At 42.2% G+C, this 23,986-nt stretch overlaps 3 protein-coding genes across 3 annotated transcripts; all 3 read left to right on the top strand.

The window, feature by feature from the left end:
- Positions 1-842: 842 nt before the first annotated feature.
- On the top strand, positions 843-5,370 carry LOC124686993 (phosphatidylinositol/phosphatidylcholine transfer protein SFH12-like). The gene is made up of 15 exons (XM_047220849.1): positions 843-892; positions 1,602-1,669; positions 1,914-2,193; positions 2,280-2,379; positions 2,495-2,761; positions 2,844-2,921; positions 3,027-3,128; positions 3,226-3,275; positions 3,383-3,476; positions 3,581-3,679; positions 3,777-3,899; positions 4,214-4,319; positions 4,413-4,774; positions 4,912-4,986; positions 5,120-5,370. Exons 2-15 carry the CDS (start codon positions 1,624-1,626, stop codon positions 5,135-5,137), a joined length of 1,800 nt encoding a protein of 599 aa, XP_047076805.1. The 5' UTR covers positions 843-892; positions 1,602-1,623; the 3' UTR covers positions 5,138-5,370.
- A 2,694-nt stretch (positions 5,371-8,064) lies between these two features.
- On the top strand, positions 8,065-17,815 carry LOC124692135 (probable tocopherol cyclase, chloroplastic). Its single transcript, XM_047225436.1, has 10 exons — positions 8,065-8,296; positions 8,474-8,718; positions 9,184-9,263; positions 10,030-10,106; positions 10,567-10,736; positions 11,504-11,601; positions 15,812-15,916; positions 16,238-16,354; positions 16,603-16,752; positions 17,289-17,815. The coding sequence occupies exons 1-10, from the start codon at positions 8,094-8,096 to the stop codon at positions 17,460-17,462; spliced, it is 1,419 nt and encodes a 472-aa protein (XP_047081392.1). The 5' UTR covers positions 8,065-8,093; the 3' UTR covers positions 17,463-17,815.
- A 1,356-nt stretch (positions 17,816-19,171) lies between these two features.
- LOC124692133 (probable inactive nicotinamidase At3g16190) lies at positions 19,172-22,975 on the top strand. Its single transcript, XM_047225435.1, has 5 exons — positions 19,172-19,418; positions 19,530-19,649; positions 20,710-20,941; positions 21,355-21,471; positions 22,567-22,975. The coding sequence occupies exons 1-5, from the start codon at positions 19,200-19,202 to the stop codon at positions 22,629-22,631; spliced, it is 753 nt and encodes a 250-aa protein (XP_047081391.1). The 5' UTR covers positions 19,172-19,199; the 3' UTR covers positions 22,632-22,975.
- Positions 22,976-23,986: the final 1,011 nt, after the last annotated feature.

Here is a 23,986-nt window from a genome sequence, read left to right as displayed (position 1 = left end):
TTGGTTGTAACTTCGAGTGTGCCTTGATCCTAGCGTAAAGCTTCTTTGACTCCTTCGGTAATCTAGGTTGCCTACTGCTAGGTGTAGCTTCTTTGGTTTTCTTGATTGCCGGAGTTAGTGGCTTTGATAACCACTCCTTTGTAAGAGAATTTCCTCAAGAAAAAAATAGGAAAAAAGAGATGGGCTGCGAACTGGGCTACAAATTCGGGATAACTAATTTTTGTACTGAGTGGGCCAAGTCCCACCTCTAGCTCCGCCCAGCCAGGATCCACGATTGAAGCGAAAGAAAAACTCCAGGGAGAGGTTTGGTGACGGGCCTCATTCGCGGCGGCCGGCGATGGTGACATAGCCTGTGAAATCGGGGGTGGGAGGTTTCTGATGAAGAGCTTACCTGCTGCAATGGCGGGCGGCGGCGGCAGATCAGAATGAAAGTGGGGAGCGTAGGGGCGCAGCAGCGGCGCAAGTCCCCGCCTCGTCGTGCCGGCGCGGTATAGATGGATCTCGCGGCGGCGGCCGGTGGCGGAGCAATGAACCGGCGGCGGCCCATCCGAATGTCAGCTGGTGCTGGCTGCGGAGGCACAGATGGCTCCACGCGGCTGGGCCTCGGTATGCCAGCTCGCCGCGTCGTGGTCGGTGCCAGGCCTCGTCTCCTTCGTGCGGTTCCAGGGGCCAGCAACGGGACAAGAAAATAAATAAATAATCAGTATTTTTTTTGGACGGCTTCAGCATGCTCGTCGTGCGGCCTACTCATAATTGGCGTGCGTCCCTCGCGGCGAGTTCCAGCACCAGCCAAGTCTATTTTTAACGCCCTCCTCCCCGTTCCCTCCATCCCCCCTCCTCTCCATCTCCATCTCCCTCGCCTCACCTCTCCTCATCCAGCCTCCGCCCGGAGGTAAGCCTGTTATCCTGCCCTGCTTTCATTTCATTCGTTCGATCATTTCTGGTATGTGGTGCTCCAATTGTATTCCTTCATAATATGTACTAGCATTCTTGCCTGCATTTATGTTTCTGTCTCGTATTGCCTATAATGTGTTCTGAACTTCTGATATTGGGCGGAATGCTCCTAGTTTGGTTTGGATCACGTCTTCTGTTTCCCCAGTTTTAGTTTTCTTTTCTGGCATCCAAATTGTTATCGGGCCAGGTGGTGAATTAGAGCATTGCTGCACACGCATTCTAGATTTTCTTCTTTTGTCAGATATAAAGTCATCTTGTTTTACATTTCTTATCCTTTTTGCCAATAGTGTATGTATTGAATGTGTTTTTGTACAAGTTAGAGAATATAGTAGCTGACATGTATAGATGCCAATAGAAACCTTACTTACTTTCTCTAATTTTGGCCATTTCGCACGAGCATGATGGCATTCAACGTTCGAGGCGACAAAGATTAATACATTGTTTATTTCACAGCCATTTCTAATTAGAATTAGGGAACCTTGCTTGAGATGGTAGCGCTTTCGTGTACGGATTAGATTCAGTGCAATGCACAAAGTCAAATAATATTGTGCATTTTCCAGTTCTCTTTATTGCGTGCAGCAACTTAGCCTTTTACCTGGAAGAAATATTATTTTGCTGGCAGAAATAACCTATCCTATCGTGAACAGGTCCAGATAGGGCATACCAGACATGGCAGAAGTCCTGTCAGGACCTCTCGAGCACCATCTAAGCTCTGGTAAGTCAGAATGCAAATCATTGTTACTCCTGCAGAGTAAAGTGGAATATTATGCCATGATGATGATAATTTGTCCATTCCTAGAAAAAGAACGTTTCAAGAAGTTTTTATATTAGCATATCTCTTCTTATTTCTTTTGGGAAAGTGTTATCCTTTTTTTGGAGTAACGCAAAAGCAACATGAAACCAAATTTAGTCTCAGATAATGCATAATCGACTAATGTGCATATGATGGATGCTACCAGCCTTAGATACACATTATGAAGAGAAGAGGAAATCCAATGTGGAATACTCAGAAGATGAAAAGAAAGCAAGGATTGCGTCGCTCAAGAAAAAAGCGATGAACGCCTCACAGAAACTGAGGCATTCCATGAAGAAGGGGAGGAGGAGCAGCAAGGTGATGTCCATTTCCATTGAGGATGAGCGTGACCCTGAGGAGGTGCAGGCTGTAGATGCCTTCCGCCAGCTTCTTGTCCTCGAAGAGCTTCTACCATCGCAGCACGATGAATACCACATGATGCTTAGGTGTTTTATCTCTTAATTATTATGTTGTATGGCTGCATTTTTCATACCGAGCGAGCAGTATTACTGAATGATGTGATTTGCTGTAGGTTTTTGAAAGCAAGAAAATTTGATGTTGAGAAGGCAAAGCAAATGTGGACTGATATGCTGCAGTGGAGAAAGGAGTTCGGCACAGATTCCATTCTAGAGGTAATTACAGTTACCTTATAGTTTCTGATCTGTTCTGACCAGTCCCATTTGGATTGAAACATACTATGTTAGGTCATCAACTATTGTCACATTTGTATCCTGAATCTCATGTTAGGGTTTCGAATTCGAAGAAGCTGATAAGGTTGCAGAATGCTACCCTCAAGGTTACCATGGGGTGGATAAGGAAGGCAGGCCTGTCTACATTGAACGGCTTGGGCAGATCGATGTCAATAAGCTAATGCAGGTTACCACAATGGAACGTTTTGTCAAGAACCATGTCAAGGAGTTTGAGAAGAACTTTGCCGAGAAGTTTCCAGCTTGCTCAGTATCTGCCAAGCGCCATATTGACCAGAGCACTACCATACTGGATGTCCAAGGAGTGGTATGTATCGAATCACAAACTCCTCAGTTTATTCGATCGTTGCAGTTTTACTATGGCTTATTAAGGAGAGGAGCATTTTCAGGGGATGAAACAATTTAGCAAAGCGGCAAGGGACCTCATCGGTCAGCTTCAGAAGATTGATGGTGACAACTACCCGGAGGTAATCCAGTACTCCAGATGACAGACAATTTATCACACCCAAGCAAAAAGTTTGAGCTGGGTTTTTCTAACAAGTTCTGTGTCGGTTATATAATTCTTGTCCCAGACACTGTCCCGGATGTTCATCATTAATGCAGGCCAAGGGTTCCGACTACTCTGGGGCACAGTGAAGAGTTTCCTTGACCCAAAGACCACTGCAAAGATTCATGTAAGTTTTCGTCTCTGATAATTTTGTTCTGTAACTATGATTTTATTTATCCCATTTCAGTTAATAGAATTGTTTCCTGGACTGTGCATTTCTTTAGGTATTGGGTAACAAGTACCAGAGTAAGCTTCTCGAGGTGATCGATGCCAGGTGAGAAGCAATGCTCTGATTTGTCTTTATGGTTAACGAGAAGATTATCTTTTAAACCTCTAAGCTACTTCTAATACAATATTTTCCTATATTTTTTGGTTGTTCAGTGAGCTGCCAGAGTTTTTTGGTGGATCTTGCCAGTGCGAAGGTGGTTGCATGAAGGCTGACAAGGGCCCATGGAAGAATCCTGAAGTCATGAAGGTAAACTCCAATCTGTTCCTTTGCCATCACCTTCCTTAAATAGAACATCGAATTTCAAAAGACAAGGAACTAACTTAGTGTTTATATGATACTTTGATGTAAAGATGGTTCAAAGTGGTGCCGGAAAGTGTGGAAAGCTCAATCTGGAATCGCTTGATACTGAAGAGAAAATGATTTGTGCAGATGACACCATTCACCCGAAGGTAGATCGCTCTTACAGGAAGACATGGTCATATTAACATATTTGCCAATGTATTAGAGAATAATACTTACCCATCATATTTTGATTTTTCTAAAAAGAAGCAAGATCCTTTTAACGGAGAAGAAGAATGGCGGACCATATTACACAAAGCCTCACGTGCCCGAATTGAGCATCCTCAGTTGTCACCTGTTCATGAGGAGCATGTTCCTACATTGTTTCCTGTAAGTCATGTTGCTTCACTGATACGAGAGATATCAGTAAAGTAATTAATACTTGTTAGTGTTAAATCATGTGAATGCGTAAGTTTCTTGTGAATGAAAACTAGAGTGGAATTTTTAACATCTGAACTTAGGTGTGTTTTCTAGTTCCATCTATCAAAGAAAATTATATTCGCAATCAGTTGTTTTGTTGCTGATATGTTAGTAATAGGGAGCTTAAGGTCTAACATGGTTGTAGACTTAAGGCTATGATAAAATTTACTCTTCCCACATATGAACACAAATATCACTTACAGTTGTTATAATAAAAATTTCAGACCCCTGGGTCACCATATTCTTGTGATGTTCAAATGGTTGAGAAGGCCATAGATGCCATATGCCAGAGCAAGGAATTACAAGATGAGAAGCTTGCCCTCACTAAAGGTTAGTACCACCTCTTCACCTTGACAACCTTGTTACCAAAAAACTGCTTTACCATTCCACTGATGGATTAACCAAAATAATGTTCTTCACCAGCTGCTGCAAACGCCTCTAATGGATCCAATCCACCACTATTTGGTGGTGTCATGACCCTTGTGATGAGCATTGCGACGATGCTCCGTGTGAGCCGTAACATGCCCAGGAAGGTAATTGGCGCTGCCATAGGCACTGCTAGATCCACTAGTATTGGAGCCCGAAGCACATCGAAAATTTACGCGCGCCAGCAATCCAAGATATCGGCGGAGGATGTTTCTGCAAAGCGCTTCGCAGACCTTGAGGAGAAGGTCCTTGCACTCCTTGCAAAGCCATCGGAAATGCCCGCAGATAAGGAGGAAATGCTGAAGGCTGCAACCAGCCGGGTCAGTGCATTGGAAGAGGAACTTGCACTGACCAAGAAGGTAATTTCTTTGCCACCTTGCTGAAAAGCTATATCTTACTGCAGAGTACCAATTTTCCTCCATTTCCATTCCGTGTTAGTTTAATCTGAAACATTGTTGGGTATTAAATCAAGATATGCTTTGATGTGTTTCTGCAGGCTTTGCAGGAGACTCTTGATCGGCAAGGGGAGATCCTTGCATACATTGAGAAGAAGAAGCAGAAGAAAAGCAAGGTAACCAAGAAATACATGAAAAAACAAAATGAAACATCATTATTCACTGTTTTTTTTTTTGAAATATGTATCTCCATTACCTTCTCCATTCTTTCATTTCTTGAAATTAATACTGCCACTCGAAATTATGCAGCGCTTGTTTCGTTGGTAGATGAGAAGAACGGAATGCTACGTGTCCGCGAGAGGCTTTGGTTTGATGGAGTGAGCTGGTGTTTTCATCTGAAAGCAAAACACGATTCTAAGTGTAACATGATGTGTTTTTGTTATTTTCCCTGTGTTGATATAACTCATTGGTCTGAGCTTCTCAGCCTTGACGTACATTTTGCCTTGACCCTGTGCTGCCAATCCTTTTCGTATTCCTACTGCCAATTGTGGATGGACTCATACAAGTGAAAAAAAATACCTAAGTTATAAATTCTTGAGAATGTGTGGTGTTTGATTATGAGTGGTAACGAAATGCTGCAGCATCAGGTTGACTGTACTTGGCACTTACTCTTTTACATTAAGCGTAGCATCTGATAGTCGTACCTATCATTCGGGATGAATTAGTCCTCTCAAGTATCTAAGAGTATTTAGCTGCAAAAAAGTGTCTGGGAGTATTAAGGCCATGATGAAGTTATAACTGAGTATTGTTTAGTACCTGAAAGTAAAACTAGTGGCACACAAACAAGTTGTCAAGATACTGAATTACGGCCATGGCTGTTCTTGAAACAATTTAGCATTTCTGAAATCGTTATTAATAATGGTTCTATAACAATTCTTGTCAGAACCATCTTACACACTGTCCACTAAAAACAACATGTAGAGCGCTAAGAAAAACATGTAGACAGATGGGGGTAGATGGCGGGTGGAGACTTTACCTCGGCGAGCTGGCAGTGCTAGGCTTCCCCTACTCCTGCTCCTGTGTTTCCTCATAAATGACGATGAGCTTCTCAGTATTGCGATCTGGACGCCGAATCTGATCGTACATTGCACGAGACACATCATTGTGAATCTTGTCACAATCCTCAAGCTGCCACATCTCAGATCTACTCAATACAACTGCGAAGATGAGATTTCATGGAAGGTTTTCAAAAAGGAAAGCGATTTTCATTTAAATGGGGGTGGTGTGCCTGAGGGGTTGATATGCATTTGGATTCGGGGTCGGATATATTTGTAGTCAACCACATTAAGGGAGGGGCACCATCCCTTTCGATTAAATCACGAGAGTTGGCGGTGTTTGGTTCACCAGTGACACTACTAGTGCCTTGAGGTAAACCGAGAGCCAATTGTTTTGCAAAAATGGTGGCAACGACTTTAGTGATGGTAACTTGCAAACATGCCTCGAAAAGTGCTTTGCGTTGGTCCAACATATTTTGAACTTCTGCTTCCAAGTACTTCTTGGTGGCATCCTCTCCACGCCAGCCATCTATCTCATAAGCAGGGACGGGCCCAGAATTTTGATTATGGGTATTCAAAATTATAAACGTAATTATTATATGAAACAAAGTTTAAAAAATGATTTGATTATATGGAGTAATGATCACACATATCTCATATTTTCTTGCGAAATCTTCACAATGAAGGATATGTTGTGCTTGAGAAACATATAAATTTACCAAAATAAGTATATCGAATGTGTAGATTCTTACAATTTCTAACAATTGGAGTTAACAACTTAACATGAAAACGTAAGAGTAGAACAAAAACTATATGATCTTACTATAACAAATATACATGTCCCGAAGTTATTTTGCAAAAAAACAACAACAAAATGGATACATGGAGCTTGAACTCAAGACACATTGAATAGATAGTTCAACCAACCATTTGCGCTACTCAACACTCATATCATAATAGGACCATTTTGCTTTTTATATATTCTCTAGAACATATATATATATATATATATCCATTTTTTTTAAAATTATTTGGGTATTCAACTGAATACCCTTGACTTGATGTGGGCCCGCCCCTGCTCATAAGGCGATAGAGCTCTTAAAAAAGCCCCGTTAACTCTGATACAATTAAAGTATCGAGATGGATAACATAGGGGTGAATAGGTTTTCTAATTTTTAATCTTTTTAGGGGCCAAAATATTAAGAGTAGACATGAAACCGTGAAAAGGAGTCAGTACATCACAAAAGGTTGAAGCATGAGAATCCAAATCTAAAATACATGCCACTTTGAAGATATCTATACTATTATATTAGCGTTGGTGATGGTACGTTGGACTTTACAATTTAAAACTGATTTGTCATGAAACAACTTCGCGTAGCATGTGAAGATGTGTGCGAATTTTTCATTTCAATTTTTTAAAAGTTTCAAATATGTATAATATGTATAATATGCATTTCAAAATAAAAGGTGCATTGTGCCAAAACACCACTCCCTTGAACTATCCTCAGTGTCTATGTTTATTTGAAGTTACAAGATGATGTAACAATTTTATATAATATTTTATTTGCTCTTATTAATTGTTATGTAATATACATCACTTTGACCATCGAAACAAGATTTGGCATTCAACTAGGACATCAATTCTAGGTACCAAATATCTAAACATCCAAACATAAATATTGGAATTGATCGAGTCTGCCAGTACAATCATCCAAACGGAGCCTTATTGACGGTAACACGACAGTAGAGGGTAGCTACACTTGTCCAAAACCGATTTACAATAGTAATCAAAACGAACTTTGATCATACAAATTGAAAGAACAAAATCTTGATCATATTATATATAGTTAGTATTGTTGGATTCGTATTGAAAATCACTTTTTCTAATGATGCTAATTCCTTAGTAACAATCTTTTTTATATTTAAAGTAATTTTTATTTAAAAAACACGTAAAACGAGAACATCTTATTCCTCCAAACGGAGTAATAGGAAACAGTGACATGTAACCCGAAATGCTCAACTTGACGTGCACGTGAACGACGAGTTACCACGTATGAAGCACGTGGCAGAACCATTCCCACATGCAAAACGCAATCTGTCCAGCATTGCCTCCCTCCGCCACGACGGCAGTTTGACACGCTGCACGGAGTGAGCCAAAACTGCTGGCCGCTCCCACCGCTCGAGCAAAGCCAGACTGAGCCCGTGGGCCCACGCCAGAGCCCATCCAAATGAACGTCGCCGCCGCCGTGCCGGGCGCGAGGCCACTGCCCCATGCGCCGCCACCGCGGTGCTGTCCGCGGGCCCGCCGCAGCCTCTGCCCACGCGCCGCCGCCGAGCCGGCGGCCTCCTTCTCCACGGGGGCGGCGGCGGCGAGGGCGCCCGTCTACGCTCCCACCCCGCGGGATCGGCCGCTGCGGACGCCGCACAGCGGGTAAGCATCAGATTCACCCCGTCCACACGCTCGCTATTCCGAATAACGACTCGCTCAATTTTAACCCCCACCTGAGAATGCTGCTAATCCGTCACTCTGCGTTCCCAAACTAAGACCATGATGCGACACTACTATGTTCATGCCGCACGAGATTCAGCAGCTTAATTGTTTTGGCAGGTATCACTACGACGGGACCCCCAGGCCCTTCTTCGAAGGCTGGTACTTCAAGGTATCCATCCCCGAATGCAGGCAGAGCTTCTGCTTTATGTACTCCGTCGAGAACCCCTTGTTCCGTGACGGGATGAGCGCGCTCGACCGGGCAGTACACGGCCCACGGTTTACCGGGGTGGGAGCGCAGATCCTTGGTGCCGACGACAAGTACATGTGCCAGTTCTCTGAAAAATCAAACAACTTCTGGGGAAGTAAGATACTTGCCAAATCTCTTGTCTTGAATATTTTTTCCTTATATAAAGAAATGCTTCTTTGATGTCAGCTTCAGTAAATTTAAGATTGTGGCATGTATGGTACTGTCTTTCGCTTCCATCAGATTTATAATCACCAAAATGTATTTTTGAACACTACTTTATATTTCAATAAAGTGTAAACTGTAATATTACTTTTTCTGATAAATATCCATGTACCATTTGCATGGTCCATTTATATGTTCAGAACAACATAGGACAACTGCATATTCTTGGAAGCTATGGTTATTTACCTCCAGGGAGTTACTGCAGGATAAAAACCAAGCAGCCAAATTAAATCATGCTGCAAATATTGTTTACTCATTTTTCTCTTGTGTGACAGTTAACGTTACTTTCCCTGTTTGCTTGAACTTTCACGATTCACCATTATGTGGATTTCCCAATTAATAAGCTGCAGTTCGATAGGTAGGCATGAGCTAATTCTCGGAAACACATTCGTTCCCAATAAAGACTCAACTCCTCCGGAACGGGAGCTCCCTCCTCAGGTAGATGCTTTATGGTTTCTTATGAAATTCAAGATCCGATTCAATGGTCTGAAGTTTTCTTAGCTTAACATCACTTCGTACTAAAACATATTGAATGGCATGCGCTGACCTGCTCTATATCTACTTGCCATCCAATGAATTATTTGAAAACGTTGATTTTCTCTTTTACTTTGTGGGTTATAACCTGTTATTCTCTGTCTCTACTCTGGTTATTTATTTGTGTATTACATTCTTCCATGTTCATCTAACTTGCTACATGATGTGCTTTTCCATTGAATTGACCAATATTAGTATTGTATGCACTGAAGCTTTATACTTGGTCAATGCTTTATCTCTCTTGTTTCTGTCATAGTAGTTTATTGACAACTACCCATATGTAAGAATATTTATTTACTCCCAGTTCAGATATATTGCTTTGCTTACCCTTCAATGTCACATTGACATGCTTAATGAGCATCTAGTGGTGATATCTCCTGTCAAATTTTTTTTTACTGCTTCTGCCGCTAACTATTTGAAAGTGAAAGGAGTTCCCGTGAAAGAAAATTTTCTGTATAGATGCATGCATGCTTGCATTAAATTTTCCAGTATAGATGCATGCATGCTTGCATATTTGTCAGATTACAAGTCTTTGAATGACCTAGGGTTGATTTTTATTCTTGTGCTTACGCCTGCTATGTAATGGTTCATGCATTTTAAGTTCTAAAAATCTCATGAGTTGCGAAGATTTCTTCAGATACTGAACAATTGTCTATGCTTTATGATCTAGGAATTCTCCAATCGTGTTTTGGAAGGCTACCAAGTCACACCAACTTGGCATCAGGGTTCCATTCGTGATGATGGAAGGCATGTGAATCCAATGCTTGTGAAATACCTGTGCTTTTAACGATTAGTCAGTTACTTCTTCAGAGTTAGAAATATAATAATGGTTTTTGCTAAACCTTTATCGTCCTATCAATGTGCGATGATTGCGTTATGTAGTTAAAATTGTATGTATTGCAAGAATCAAGGTTTAAAACTAATATATGACAGTTCCGTACAATATAAAGGAATATCTCTATGATTTTCTATTGCATCTTAGTGCAAGAAAAAGTAAATAAATGATGGCTACTGCTTTTGTGGAGCAATATTCTGTAACCTGTACCAGTTATTTCTTTCGAGATGTTGACGTTTTGTTAAAATCCTAGCAAACTGCCGCCATGACTGCAGAAAATTGTGCGATATAAGTTCTTAAAATGGACATTAGATAGGCAATTGATGCACACTTTTTTCCATTGTAACTGGAGCTAGTTGTTGTCTCTCATAGGTCAAACTATGTACCAAATGTCCAAACAGCTCGTTGGGAGTACAGCACTCGTCCGGTGTATGGCTGGGGTGATGTCACATCTAAGCAGAAGTCGACTGCCGGTTGGCTTGCTGCTTTTCCATTTTTTGAACCTCATTGGCAAATATGCATGGCTAGTGGCCTGTCCACAGGTTTGTATTTGACACCCTGACAATAGAAATTTCTTGATCTATTCTGATTGAAATGCTCTTTTAATTTCATCCTAGATATATGGTACATATGCCATTAATTAATTTACTGAAGGAGCTGTCCATCTCGTGCGTAATACTAGCTCGAAGATGGCACATGCACTACTGTCTAAGTTAATGAAGGATATGCTCATCTCTCATGTGTAATATTACCATGTCTAGCGGAAACGCAATTCTTAACCCAGAATAGAAAAATCAGATTTGCTGACGAAACTTCTCTTTATCTTCCCCTTCGACAATGTCCCCAAAAAACCCTAGTTGCATTTAGCACATATCAGGATTTGCTGCAAGTCCTGTATTCCTATTTAGAAGTCCATTTGTATCTTTCACTGGATAACTTCTTCCGGCTCAGTCCTAAACTATAGTACACACTCACTTGTTGACAGGGTATGTTTTCGGCATTTCTTCATGGTTGTAGGTGACATTTACAGTTTTGTGGGACTTCAGTCATTGCAGTAATATATTAATATGTGTTGTAGAGGTATCTACTTCAACAGTTTCTAGGAGGTTCACAGATGCAAAACAAATTGATTTGCTTCATGTGTTTTACAATGTACTTCTGCCTGTTATGTTATAAATGCTTCACTATATACGTATTCCTCTAATATTCAACAATTTCTAGAAGGATTAAAGAAATGCAACCTAGAACATTTTGAACCTGCTGGTTTGTTTCATGTTACTGGAGCAACTAATGTGTGAGTACTTTCCAGGATGGATTGAATGGGATGGAGAACGGTTTGAGTTCGAAAATGCTCCCTCTTACTCGGAAAAGAACTGGGGTGGGGGTTTTCCAAGGAAGTGGTACTGGGTGTGTTTCTCTATCTTCTCTCTGAGCGTTGATCTTCTTTTAATCTTGATGTCCTATATGTATTATAGTATGGAGTGTATCTTACATTGTTCAAGGATTGGAAAATGTTCCAATTTTTTTCCATTGTTTTGGTTGTATTGCCAGTAATGTTCATCCATGGTTTCAGTTGTGGTGCCCAAATTTACCCTACTAAAAATTTGGCAGCCTGCGATATCCTGGGTCTTGCTTGGTTAGTTGCCCAAATGTTGGCTGCCCATGATAACTTCACAATTCTTGCCAACTGTTTTTTGAGCTGAAAACTGTAGGGGAGGCCCCGACAATAAATTTTATTTAAAAAGAATAATATGTACAAGATAGAGGGAAGGAATGTACAAAAGGGCTTAGCCCAGGGCATAGCCCAAAGGAACCACAGAGCGTCTAGTCAGGCTAAAAGGGGGGATTTGAGATCATCCTTCATTCTGTAAGAAAGGAGGAAGAGGTCCCTGTTGAAAGAAAAGGTCCAAGCTCTAACAGAAGGTGCTTCATTATCAAAGATAAGACCATTCCTACACTTCCAAATATTCCAGCAAGCTGTGGCAAAAACTTCAAAGAAGAAAGGTTTTCTGAAGGTTCATCTAGCTGCTGTAATCATCTGGGGGAATTCAAGGCTGTCATTGATCATGATGTTAATTTTTCCCCAATATTGCCTACTGAAAGTACAGCTCCAGAAAAGATGGTCCCTGGTTTCCAACAATCTGTTGTCACAAATTTGACATAGACCATTGCCTTCGAAAGTGTAGCTTTTCCTTATGAGCATATCCTTCGTGTTTAGTCGGTCATTGGGAAGGAGCCAGAAGAAACATTTTATCTTTGGTGTGCATTTAGATTTCCAGATCCAAGGGTTGAAAATTGGAGCTTGAATGTGCTCAAAGTTCAATTTGTAAAACTTGCTGGCAGAGAAATGATTTTTTTTTTTTTTTTTTTTTGAGAAAACGCAAAGGACCTTTGCGTTTCATTTCATTGAAAAGATAGATAGTTATTTACATCCTCCTAGGAGGCAGGGTGAGGTACAAAAGCATGAACATCAGTGCACATCCCAGGTTGGTGGCAGCACTACTCGTAGGCCCTGGGCCCCTGCCCTAGCCCAAGTCCTAAGCTCATCCTTGATGTTTTGCAGCAAGAGTTGCAAGGAAGGTTGGGCTCCATCAAAGACGCAGGAGTTTCTGTGTTTCCAAGTCATCCATGGGATCAGGAGCGTGGCGGAAGCAAGTCCTTTGCGGAGAGGCGCAGGTGTGTCCTGCTTGGCGTGGTGCCACCAGTCCATGAGGCTGGGCTCGCCGTCAGGTGGTCTCGCCGTCATCCGCAGCCAGGCCAGGACCTCATGCCATGCCTGTCGGGTGAAGGGGCACTCCAGCATTAGGTGGCGCATCGATTCCATGGCCTGGTCGCAGAGGAGGCAGTGTTGGTGGTGAGGAAGGCCATGCTGGGCCAGGCGCTCCGCTGTCCAACATCTGTCCATGTTTGCTAGCCAATGGAAGAATTTGACTTTGGGAGGCGCCCAAGTCTTCCAAACCAATTTCCAGGAGCAGCAAGGTATCGATCCGTGGAAGGTGGCGAGGTAGCATGAGTTGGCCGTGTAGATGCCAGAGGCCGTCCACTTCCAAATCAGCTGGTCAGGTTGGTCATTGAGCTGGGTGTCTTGGATCATGCGCCATAGCATGAGGTACTGTCCAATCTCATGGATTCCAAGCAGCCCCTGTATGTCTCGAGCCCATGTATTGCCAAACAGACCGTCTGCGACTGTTCTGACCTTGCGACGCCTTTTTGGGACGCAATTGTACAATTGCGGCAGAGAAATGATTGCCCCAGCTATAAGACCAAATGTCATTACCATCCACATTCCGAGCAGACCTTGTTTGTTCGATAAGGTGGTTAAATTCATGGAATTCCTCAAAATCTTGGTTTGATAAAGGAAGGTGGAAGGTCAAGGATGTTCTTCACTGAGGCAAGTTTGTTAATAGCAAAGGAATGGAGCCTTGGGAAACTTATCATTGGGAGATCTGGAGTCCAATTATCGCTCCAAAAGAGTGCAGTATAACCGGATGCAATGGAGCAGGAGGCAATGCTTTTAAACTTTGAACAGAGTTTGGCAATGTCTCTCCACCAAATAGAGCTAGAGATGTTGGTGCTTTGTGGAGAAGAGTTGTTATAACTCCAAATCAAATGGACCCAAGGAATGTTTTCCTTATTGAAGAATTTGTGTAAGAATTTGATAAGGAGGGGCTCATTGTGGGCAGCTAGATTTGTGATACCAAGACCCCCTTTGGATTTTGGCCTACAGACAAGGTCCCATGCCGCCAAGGATTTAGGTTTATTGGAATTCTCCAGTTTGCCCCAAATGCCAATTCTCCTAGCCTTATCCACAATTCCAATAGCTCCATCAGCTAACTTAAGTGTGCAGAGATAGAAGGTGGGCAGAGAGCTAAGGATAGCCTTAGTCACCATGATTCGTCCATCAAGGGAAAGAAAAGAGGCATTGGCTGTAAGGCGATGGTTGATCCTTGAATAGAGGGGACCAAGGTCTGTAATCGGGGTCTGGTTAGGCCAAGCGGTAGTCCAAGGTAAGTGAAAGGGTAGGACTCGAGCTTGCAGCCAAAAAGACCAGCCAGATGAGTCGCTTTCTCATTAGCGAGATTACTGGGGAGGAGACATGACTTAAATTAACCCTAAGGGCTGTTGATTGAGCAAAGGCTTCAAGGATGCTATTAAGAAAAAGAAGTTGGCGGGAGCAGGCTTGCATAATAAGGAGGGTATCGTCTGCATATTGGATTATCGGGAAGTCTCCATTGACCGGCGGGATGGGGTGATGTAGTAGGTTAAGCTGGCAGGCTTTGTTGATGATTGTTTGGAGAAGATCCAACGTGGTGACATAAAGGAGAGGTGAGAGGGGGTCTCCTTGTCTTAAACCCCTACGGCAATGAAAAGTTTTCCCCGGTACGCCATTAAGTAGGACTGAAGAAGTGCCTGAAGAAAGAATTCTTGCCAACTGTTGAGCGAAATTCCTCTAGTCAATGGTTACCAAAAAGTGTCAGGGCATGCTATAGCATCGACCAACCATACTCGTAATTCCATTGTCTTGGGAGTTCAATGGATCCTTGGCAAAGCCTCTTTTAGTGTTGCCTGGCTAGGTTTGGTGTGTGGTATTGCAAGAGTGTAGCTTTTACCTTTTAGGAGACATGGGATCTGCGTACTAGAAAAAAACCCGCCAATGAGGTTGACCCAACTAGTTGGCACGGAAAACTCTACATGAGCAAGAACCTAATTCTTCCAAAACTTACACATGTTTCTTATGTCTCGCTTATTTTTCCTAGCACTACCTGAATCCTTCCCATCCCTAACTACAATCTCCAAAGTACTTTTGTCCCTCTACTAGCCTCTACCATACCATAGATCAAGTATCACAGTTTCAGATTTGAGGCACCTAGTTGCTGTGCTTTTGGTTCATTCTCGTTCGGCTTTGTCTCAGTTTGACTGTTATGCTTTCCTTTTCTTTCGGTTTGTGTAGATCTGTTACGTTTAGCCTCGCTTTTATGTTCTTTTCTAATACAAAATGACATGCATTTAGGAATTAAGGCACCTCTTCTTCCAAGATGTTCTGAAAATAATTTGATCGAAGATCCTCCTATATAGTTTTGTTCATGGATTGTTGAATACAAAGAATTAGTGCCAAAACCAAATTGCTACTATTAAAGTTTGCGATCAAAAGTACACTAAGCGAAGTGTTAGAAAAGGCATACATGACAAAGGAGAGATGGGCAAGCTTGGCTATAGCTCAGCTAATCGAAGAACCAAATGTATCCCTCTTATTTCTCATTGGACTAGATCATGCTATGCCATTCTTGACGCTTCTCTTCAGAATTAGTTGTCTTGATGACCCTAAGGTTCTCCATTTCTCAGTTGTCAATCATGTGTATGCTTTTTATTATCTAGTCAAGGTTGCACGTATACGTGCAGTTGGTTAATGTTACTGTGGTACACTGAAGAATGAAGATGACCTTCTGTAGACATAGTATTATTAATGATACTTGACGGTATTTACCCTTCTAGTAATAATTTGTTATGGAAATTGTCATATGGATAGTTGTGGAATAGATTGTGTGTTATGTTTCGATTTTTTTGCTAACTTTAAATTTTCATGCATAACTAAAGTGTAGTCTCTTTGCTCCTGTAGATCCAGTGCAATGTCTTCCCAGGCGCATCTGGTGAAGTTGCTGTAACTGCAGCTGGTGGATTGAGGAAAATTGGATTGGGAGATACCTACGAGAGTCCTTCACTGGTCCATCTCTGATTCTTTCAACTTAATCTGGTGCACACATCTAATTTGCATTATTAGTTATTTATCTCATTATGCAAGCATATGCAAGCTTGATCTGTGGATATCTTAGGAAGGTTGTTGCTAGGCTTATTATTTCGAGAAACCTCGAAAGGGCACTGTATTCCTGCAATTAATTAAGAGTAGTCTAGGCTTTGTTGGTTACAAGTATTTTAAAAAACTTTATCAACATAATGTATGCTAAATTCCATTTGTAGGTAAAACTTGAAGCTTTAATGCTCTTGTAAGACCATTGAAATAATATACACTCATTGCTCTTTTCAGATTGGCATCCATCACGAGGGAAAATTCTATGAGTTTGTGCCATGGACTGGGGCAGTAAGCTGGGACATTGCTCCTTGGGGTCACTGGAGGATGACTGGGGAGAACAAAAATCATCTGGTAATTATTGTCCAATTTTGCATCAGTGTTTACAGTGTTTGTGCTGGCTCCCTTGAGTTACATTCCCAACTAAGCGAGATGCACATTTAACTCTTTTAGCTGTACATAATCTTAATTGTATCAATTTGCAACAGCCTCTGTTGCAGTTAAGCTCACTTTACTCTGACATGGATTTTTTTTGAAGTTTTGGGGGCACTTGCATTATATGTTGTGACCTGTAAGAACATGCACTCATACAATTTCCGCAGGTGGAAATAGAAGCAACCACCAATGAACCAGGCACTGCTTTGCGAGCTCCAACAATGGAATCTGGGTTGGTACCAGCATGCAAAGACACCTGTTATGGAGATCTCAAGGTGCAGATGTGGGAAAAGAGAGATGATGGGAGCAAGGGGAAGGTATGCAACCACTAGTCAAGGGACTTTTCTTTTGCGCTGGAATTTTTTTAATTTGTTTCAAATAAATTTCTTGTTACTCCTGTTGAATGGTGCCGTTTAGTTTAATAGTCTTCAGGATTGAGCTTTCATAACTAATTTGTTTAATGACATAAATAATGGTATAAAATCTCTGAACTGGAATTAGAACGTATGTGTGCTCGACGGGATGCTGGGACATGAAGCCTACATGCCCTCGTCAGGCCGGGTAACAGAAGGGACGTGGAGGATGGATGCTTGGCTTTTCCTATCATCTGGCCAAGCCGCTTTATAGATAGGAAGAGGCATATGAAACCAAATGTATTTAGCAAAGATCGTTGAGAGAGTAGACGCCACCTGGGTCAAGTCCTTGTCGACACGAAACTAGGTTACCGTTAACACTGTCTGGGCTTCTCATATAGTCTTCCTTTTTTTTTTTGCGGGTACAGTCTTCCTTTTTTAATGAAGAAAATCTTTTTAGCAAGTGGACATACCAATAATATTAACCTATCTGCTCGCAGATGATACTTGACGCCACAAGCAACATGGCGGCTGTGGAAGTCGGAGGAGGTCCCTGGTTCAACGGGTGGAAAGGCACCACTGCTTCGAACGAGCTTGTGAACAACATCGTTGGTACTCAGATCGACGTGGAAAGCCTCTTCCCGATTCCAATCCTCAAGCCCCCTGGTCTGTAGGTTTATGAATGACTGAAGGCAGTCCATGTCCACCTCTCCCTGTTGGTCTACCTAATCCCATCGGCGATGCGATGCATACAGATCGAAGAAAAGCGCCATGTAGTTCCAGAGAAGCTGCTTGTTGTTTGTTCGAATAGTCTGCTTTCGACTGATGTAAAGCATATAGTTTGCGCTCTTGATTCTGGCCTTTGAGAAAAAAAGTCGGGCAAGTCCTACTTCGAGTAGTACAGTAGTATTGTTCTTGGGAGCAGTCAGCATTTGTTACGAGAAAACGAAACATCTGGAGACTTGGTGGGCAATATATAGAATAAGGATAAATAAGCTGCTGCACCGTGTTGGTGTGGTTCAGTTCAGAGATCAAAGCTCAGCCTGGGAAATTTCCATTCATCTGGTCCTGCCAAGTGGCCCAACCATAAGGCCTCACGCGGAACTGAGATTCGATCTGCATTTCCTTTTCTGGAACGCGCAGCCAGATACGTGTCGTTTTAATTCACCTCATGTTTTCTGCTGTTCTTTTTTTGTGTGGCATATGTGGATGCAAATAATCGAGTAGTCGACAAGTAGTAATCCCTCCGTTTTTATTTACCCCGTGTTTTGGTTTTAGTTAAAATCAACGTTTCTAAAGTTTAACCAAAGATATAGCAAAAAATATCAACATCTATAATTACATATTTACATAAATTCATATTACTGTCACTAGTATGAATGTATCTAGAACTAAAATATATCTAGATACATCTATATTAGTGGTGATTAATATAGTAGTATGGATCGTAGAGGGTACTAATTTTATACTCCCTCCGATCCTAAACATAAGCCGTATAGTTTTTGGCATGAATATTAAAGAACGCACTTGGAGGCAAAAGATAGAGCAGATTTGGGCAAGATTACTTCTGACTAATGGACGTGAGAAAATAAAGGAGTTCACATTACATAAGTAAACATAATAAAATTTCTAAAAAAATCTCCATACAAGTAATACAACGCAATATATCTTATATTTTGGATTTTTCTCTCAAAAAACTATATGTTTATATCAAGAAATGGAGGGAGTATTTTAGATATTAATATTTTTTTCTATGCTTGTAGTTAAACTTTGTAAAGTTTGATTTTGACTAAACCTTGAACGTAGGGTAATTGTGAACGGAGGGAGTAATAAAGTTCCGTACTCTCCCCGCTAACAAAGTATGTCTCAGCTTATAATAATAAAGGTTACACATTTGTTAAAAAAAACATGCCTCTTTGTTTAAATTTAGATGCATCTATACACTAAATTCCGTCTAGATACATTTAAAGATCTACTTATATAACTAAATTATATGTAGATACATTTAAAGTAGAGATAATTAATATGGTTGAAGGGCACCAGCTGTTGGAATAATTTGGCAGGCAACAAAATAGCACAGTATTTGGTAGGGGCAATATTTGTTGCCAAGAAGAGCATCTCGTACAGCAATGTTAGACCGATGAAGGACCGATTTCGGCGACCAGCGTCAAACCTCCTGGAAGTTGCAAGTTTCAACGTCCCATGACCAGCCGGCGGTGCACGCCAACTCTTCCAACCAAACCCAGCGATCTCTCTCTCTTCATCGCGCGTCCAAATTCCTCTCTCTCCCAGCCTGCCACAAACACCACATAATCCATCCATTTTACAAAAATCATTCAACAGTGCTCCTGAGATTAAAAAATCCGATCTTTTTTTTACCGCGAGAAGAAAGCTTTGTGCGGATGTGATTTATGCCATCGCATCTGGCGTTGCTGTCGTGCCTGCTGGTGCTGGTCCTCTCCCTCGACAAGTTCCTCCTCCACTACCTCAAGAGGCGCTGGCACTCCGGAGCCAGCATAATCCCCAGGTTCCCCACCACCGCCAGCCCCTTCAGCTTCAGGTCGCAGCCGCGGCACATGGCGGCCGCCGGCAGGTGGAGCGAGACGGCCATGCTCGTCATCGACATGCAGGTCGGTTTCTTGATCCTCTCTCTCTATTGGAGTATTGGCGTTGTTTGGTGGGTTACCTACTTGTGAATTATTGCGGCGGTTTCATGGTGGAATTGGTGGCTGCGGTTGCAGAAGGACTTCGTCGACCCCGCGATGGCCAGCCCGATGCTGGTCGCGGGCGGCGAGGCCGTGGTCCCAGCCGTCGCTGAGGCCGTCGCCGTCGCCCGGGAGCGCGGCATCTTCGTCGTCTGGGTAATTCCATTCAACTTCCTGCTGTTACTTTGCTTCTTCAGAGACTCGAATTTGCTACTGTTTTTTCGTTCAAGACGAATCTCGGTTTGCTAGTTCCGTTCCATTATTAGCCTTGCAATTTTCCATGTATGTACGCGAATAAGAGGAATTGGCACTTGTGCGTACCTTGCAATTTTCCTTTCTCAAATTCGAGAAGGGTCTGCGGCAGGTCCAGGCCTAAATTATTTTCCTGGGCCAATGACCAAGGTCACGTTCTTTCAAGAATCCACTCAATTGGTTTGACTTCCTGCTGGGGAATTGCATAAGTGCACAGATTACTATTTCGTCTCCACCATTCTTTTACTCGTAAAAAGTGGTCATCAGTTAGTGCTGTTTTAGGTCTCCAAGACTCCAACATCTGTCAAGCAGTTTTGCATTTGATGATGGTGAGAAGTTTCGATTAGACGCCTAGCCTGATTGGATTTCAAATTGGAACGATTTCCTTTCTGTTTTAATGTTTCTTGTGGGAACAGCTTGATGAACCAAGTTCTGTGCAGAAAATGACACTTTCAAAATTCACCGTATGTATATAAGACAATATTTGATGTGGGGCAATAGACATTATTTTCTCTCTAATCAAAGTTAGCAATCAAGGCATCTCATGGTCGCTGGATTAGGTGGGCTGCTGGGATGCTTTATTTGTCCATGTAAGACGAATACTCCAGCTCGCATGAATTGCCCTTTCCTGGCACTTTACCTGCGTGAAATGAAAATAACTTAAATGCTGGAATAACTTCTCCATTTGCTTCAACATGGGCAATTCATGTGCAACTTTTGCGATGATCTATTCTTGGTCATTCATATTGAAGCACATGCTATTCTGAACTCTGCTAAACATACTTTTGTGATACTAGCTGGATACATTTTGCAACCTGCAAGCTAACCTCTGTTAGTGTAACCTACACTTCCCCCATTTCTACATGAAGTTATGTGCTTCAGAAAGTAGGCTAGTAATTTAATGTTCAGTCACTGTCACCATTTTTACAGACGTACTAATGTATGATAATGAACTTCTATGTAGGTTGTCAGAGAGCATGACCCTTCTGGAAGAGATGTTGAGCTTTTTCGCAGGCATTTGTACTCTGGAGGAAAGGGTCCAACAGTGAAAGGTCTGAAAGGTGCAGAACTGGCTGATGGGCTTGTCATCAAAGAAGGCGACTATAAGTTGGTCAAGACAAGATTTAGTGCATTCTTTGCTACACACCTCGATTCTGTCCTCAAAACACTAGGAATGAAGAACTTGGTAATTGTTGGTAAGCACTTATATGCATTGGTTAATACTATGGAAGTTACCACATTTTTGTTAGCTCGATAATTGATCACTCTAAGCCTGCAATGTAGGTTCTACTCTTTGATTGTGCCATTCCTTATATCAACTAGCTTCTTTTGCAGTTTACAAGTTGCTCATATTTCAAATTTCGTACAATGACAGTAACTCTCCTAGTGTGAGCGGTGGAAAATCAAATATAGGATAACGTGTACAATGCGGCAACCTTTTCGATCTCAAGGAATAGCAATTGCTTCCATTGTTTGTCATATATAGTTCAATACCATGTTTAGGAAAACCCTTGTTTAGAACAAATATCGATCATCTTTGTTTGTGCTTGACGGTTCTGTACCACATGGGGCATCCGCATTTACTGTTGTGTATTGTGCTGATTTTCAGGTGTTCAAACACCAAATTGCATTCGTCAGACTGTCTTTGATGCTGTAGAACTGGACTATGAGAAAGTTACAGTCCTGATTGATGCAACAGCTGCTGCTAGACCAGATATCCATTTGTGTGAGTACTCATGTTTCATGCTATCCCTTCTATATTACTCTTCAAACTAAAATACGTGCAGAGCTGATATGTTGAACTAATGTTCAAACATCATATTTGACATTAAAAATGAAAAGCTTGAAAGCTAATTCTCCATACTAATAAAATTCAGCTTATAAGATCATCTGTCATCTCTCAATGGAGACAGTACATGGGAACTGGGGTGCACCAGAGCTACATTCAGTTGAAGACATAGTCTGTATAGTAGCATCCTGCTGTTGTCAAATTGTTACTGCATAGGTGCTCTGTGTCCAAGCGGCCCACTCAAAGCTTTTTAAACCACAACAAACTCAAAGTATCGATCTGCATCAGTATATAATTTATTGAAAGAAAAGTTCTATTGTTTCTCAAGTTGTATGCTAAATAGTTTTTCCAACATAAAAAACATTGGAAATTCAAAACATAACACTCATGCTTGCATCCAACTTCAATACCTGGCTTTCATGACACCATGCATGACTCATGTTGCACACAAAGTTTTGAACATTTGAGGTACGGTTTGATGATTTTCTAGAAAGTTATACCGGTTGTCCGGTTCACAAATTATGAGCAACAGATCATGTTGGTGAGTGCAACGCTGTCCTCTTTCATAGTTGATAAACCTTTTGGTTTCTTCCCTTGATTCCTAGGATTAAGTGGTGTCAGGATGATTGGCTGATAGATCACTGAACCTAACTTTATATATTTTATGCGCTACAAGGTCGCATGAATGTATGAATTGAAGGTCTTGAAATAGTGCATTCCCTATTCAAGCAAGAAATTCAACTCATGCTGCAATCATATCCATGATAAGCGTGAATTTAATACCTGGCTTCATGGCATACATAAATCATGTGGCACCTCACGGTTTGGAAATTGCGTATCGTGGAATATTTATTGTGGGACAATTTGATCATCCAAAAGAGACTTTTTTTACAGAACACAGCTACAGCTACAGCTCGTGTTGCTGAATGCAATTTTTAATAGTTGACAGGCAATCTAATTTTTAGTTAATTCTCTTAAATCTATTTGTTGTGATGAAGTGCTGACTAAAAGGGGCTTCTGTATGTTAACCAGCAAATATCAGAGATATGAAGACTATCGGCGTGGAAACACCAACCTTGGAAGAGTGGCGCCGTTAAGCTTGCCGGTGATATATTTCATTCTTGGCACCAAGCGACATCCCTGGGTGCATCAGAGGCAACAGACGTGCGATCCCAACAAATGTAGTTATATTAACCTTTGCAAGGTTGCATTTATACAACTTGTAATCCGTGCTACGTAGATTAGTCATACAATGTCCTTGTGGTTCCGTTCCATATGCTGAGGGCTTTTAGGTATGGAGCCTGAGGTAGAAGTCAACTCCAGAACTGAAACATGGCAATTAAAATAGGCAGGTGTTCAGACTATAGAAATTTTTGGTCATTTCGGGAATGGATCGTGTGAGATGCCTGTTAGGTATGAAGATTTTCCATCTTTAAGTATAGTTTTTCTGGGCGGGAATGACCATCTTTAAATTGTGTGAATCATTGCTCTGCCACGTCGATATTTTTTTTCGGTTAAGAGGATCTCAGAAGAAGTGTCTTTGGTTTCTGCCCCATTGGGTTTTGGAGGCAACAGCCGCAACACAACCCATAAGCATTGTCAGTGACATCCTCAATTTAGTCACATAGCCTGACCATCCATATTGCTTACCAAATCCAGTGTGCCATCATAAACTGAAACCCAACCAGCTGGGGAGGAGAAGCATCTTGGCAGGAGTCTTGAGCTCCCTGTTTCTGAGAGCATCTCCAGCCGTCTCCTCGACGAGGCCCCTACGACGCCTTATTTTCATCCGGATAGACGAAAACGGCTCAGTCGCGCCCCCGGTTCTTCGTTTTCGTCCGGATTTGGGCTTTCGTCCATCCGGGGAGCCCAGGTCAGAGCATCTCAAGTCGCGTCCCCCAAACCGCGCCGGATTGAGCATTTGGGGGACGTGTTTTGTTTGTGCCGCGTTTGGGGGACGTCGCTCCCCAGCCGCGTCCCCCAAACGCCGCCCCCAATCAGAAATTCAAATTGTTGCATTCAAAAGAGATCGTTCCCGCCGAGCGTCGCGATCAGAGTAACGGCGATCAAAGTACTGGGCGCGCGATCATATTACAGACCGGTGGTGCACGGTAATTAGAAGAAGGGGTTGGGCGACGGCGACGTATCCTGAGTCGACGCAGGCCCGTCGATCACGATGACCTCGTCGCGATCTGCCCGGTGCTGTGCATGCTCCGTCTGCTTCGTCGCAGGTGTAGCAGTAGAAGACGCGTCAGCCGGCTCTTGCTTTGCGGTTGCTTCCTGGGCCGCCGCGTCGGCCGCCGCCATTTTGGCTTCGATGTCGTCGAGGATCTGGCCTTTGAAGAAGTTGTGCGCCGCCCGCGTCCGGGGAGACCTTCCCTCTATCGACGCTCTCAAGCTCCACAACGTCATAAAGGAATCACACACGATGCGCACACTGTCACCATCACAC

Source organism: Lolium rigidum, chromosome 2, assembly GCF_022539505.1.
Source record: "Lolium rigidum isolate FL_2022 chromosome 2, APGP_CSIRO_Lrig_0.1, whole genome shotgun sequence".
NCBI lineage: Eukaryota > Viridiplantae > Streptophyta > Magnoliopsida > Poales > Poaceae > Lolium > Lolium rigidum.
The sequence above is the reverse complement of the archived record's forward strand: the minus strand, read 5'-3'. Positions and strand labels throughout refer to the sequence as shown.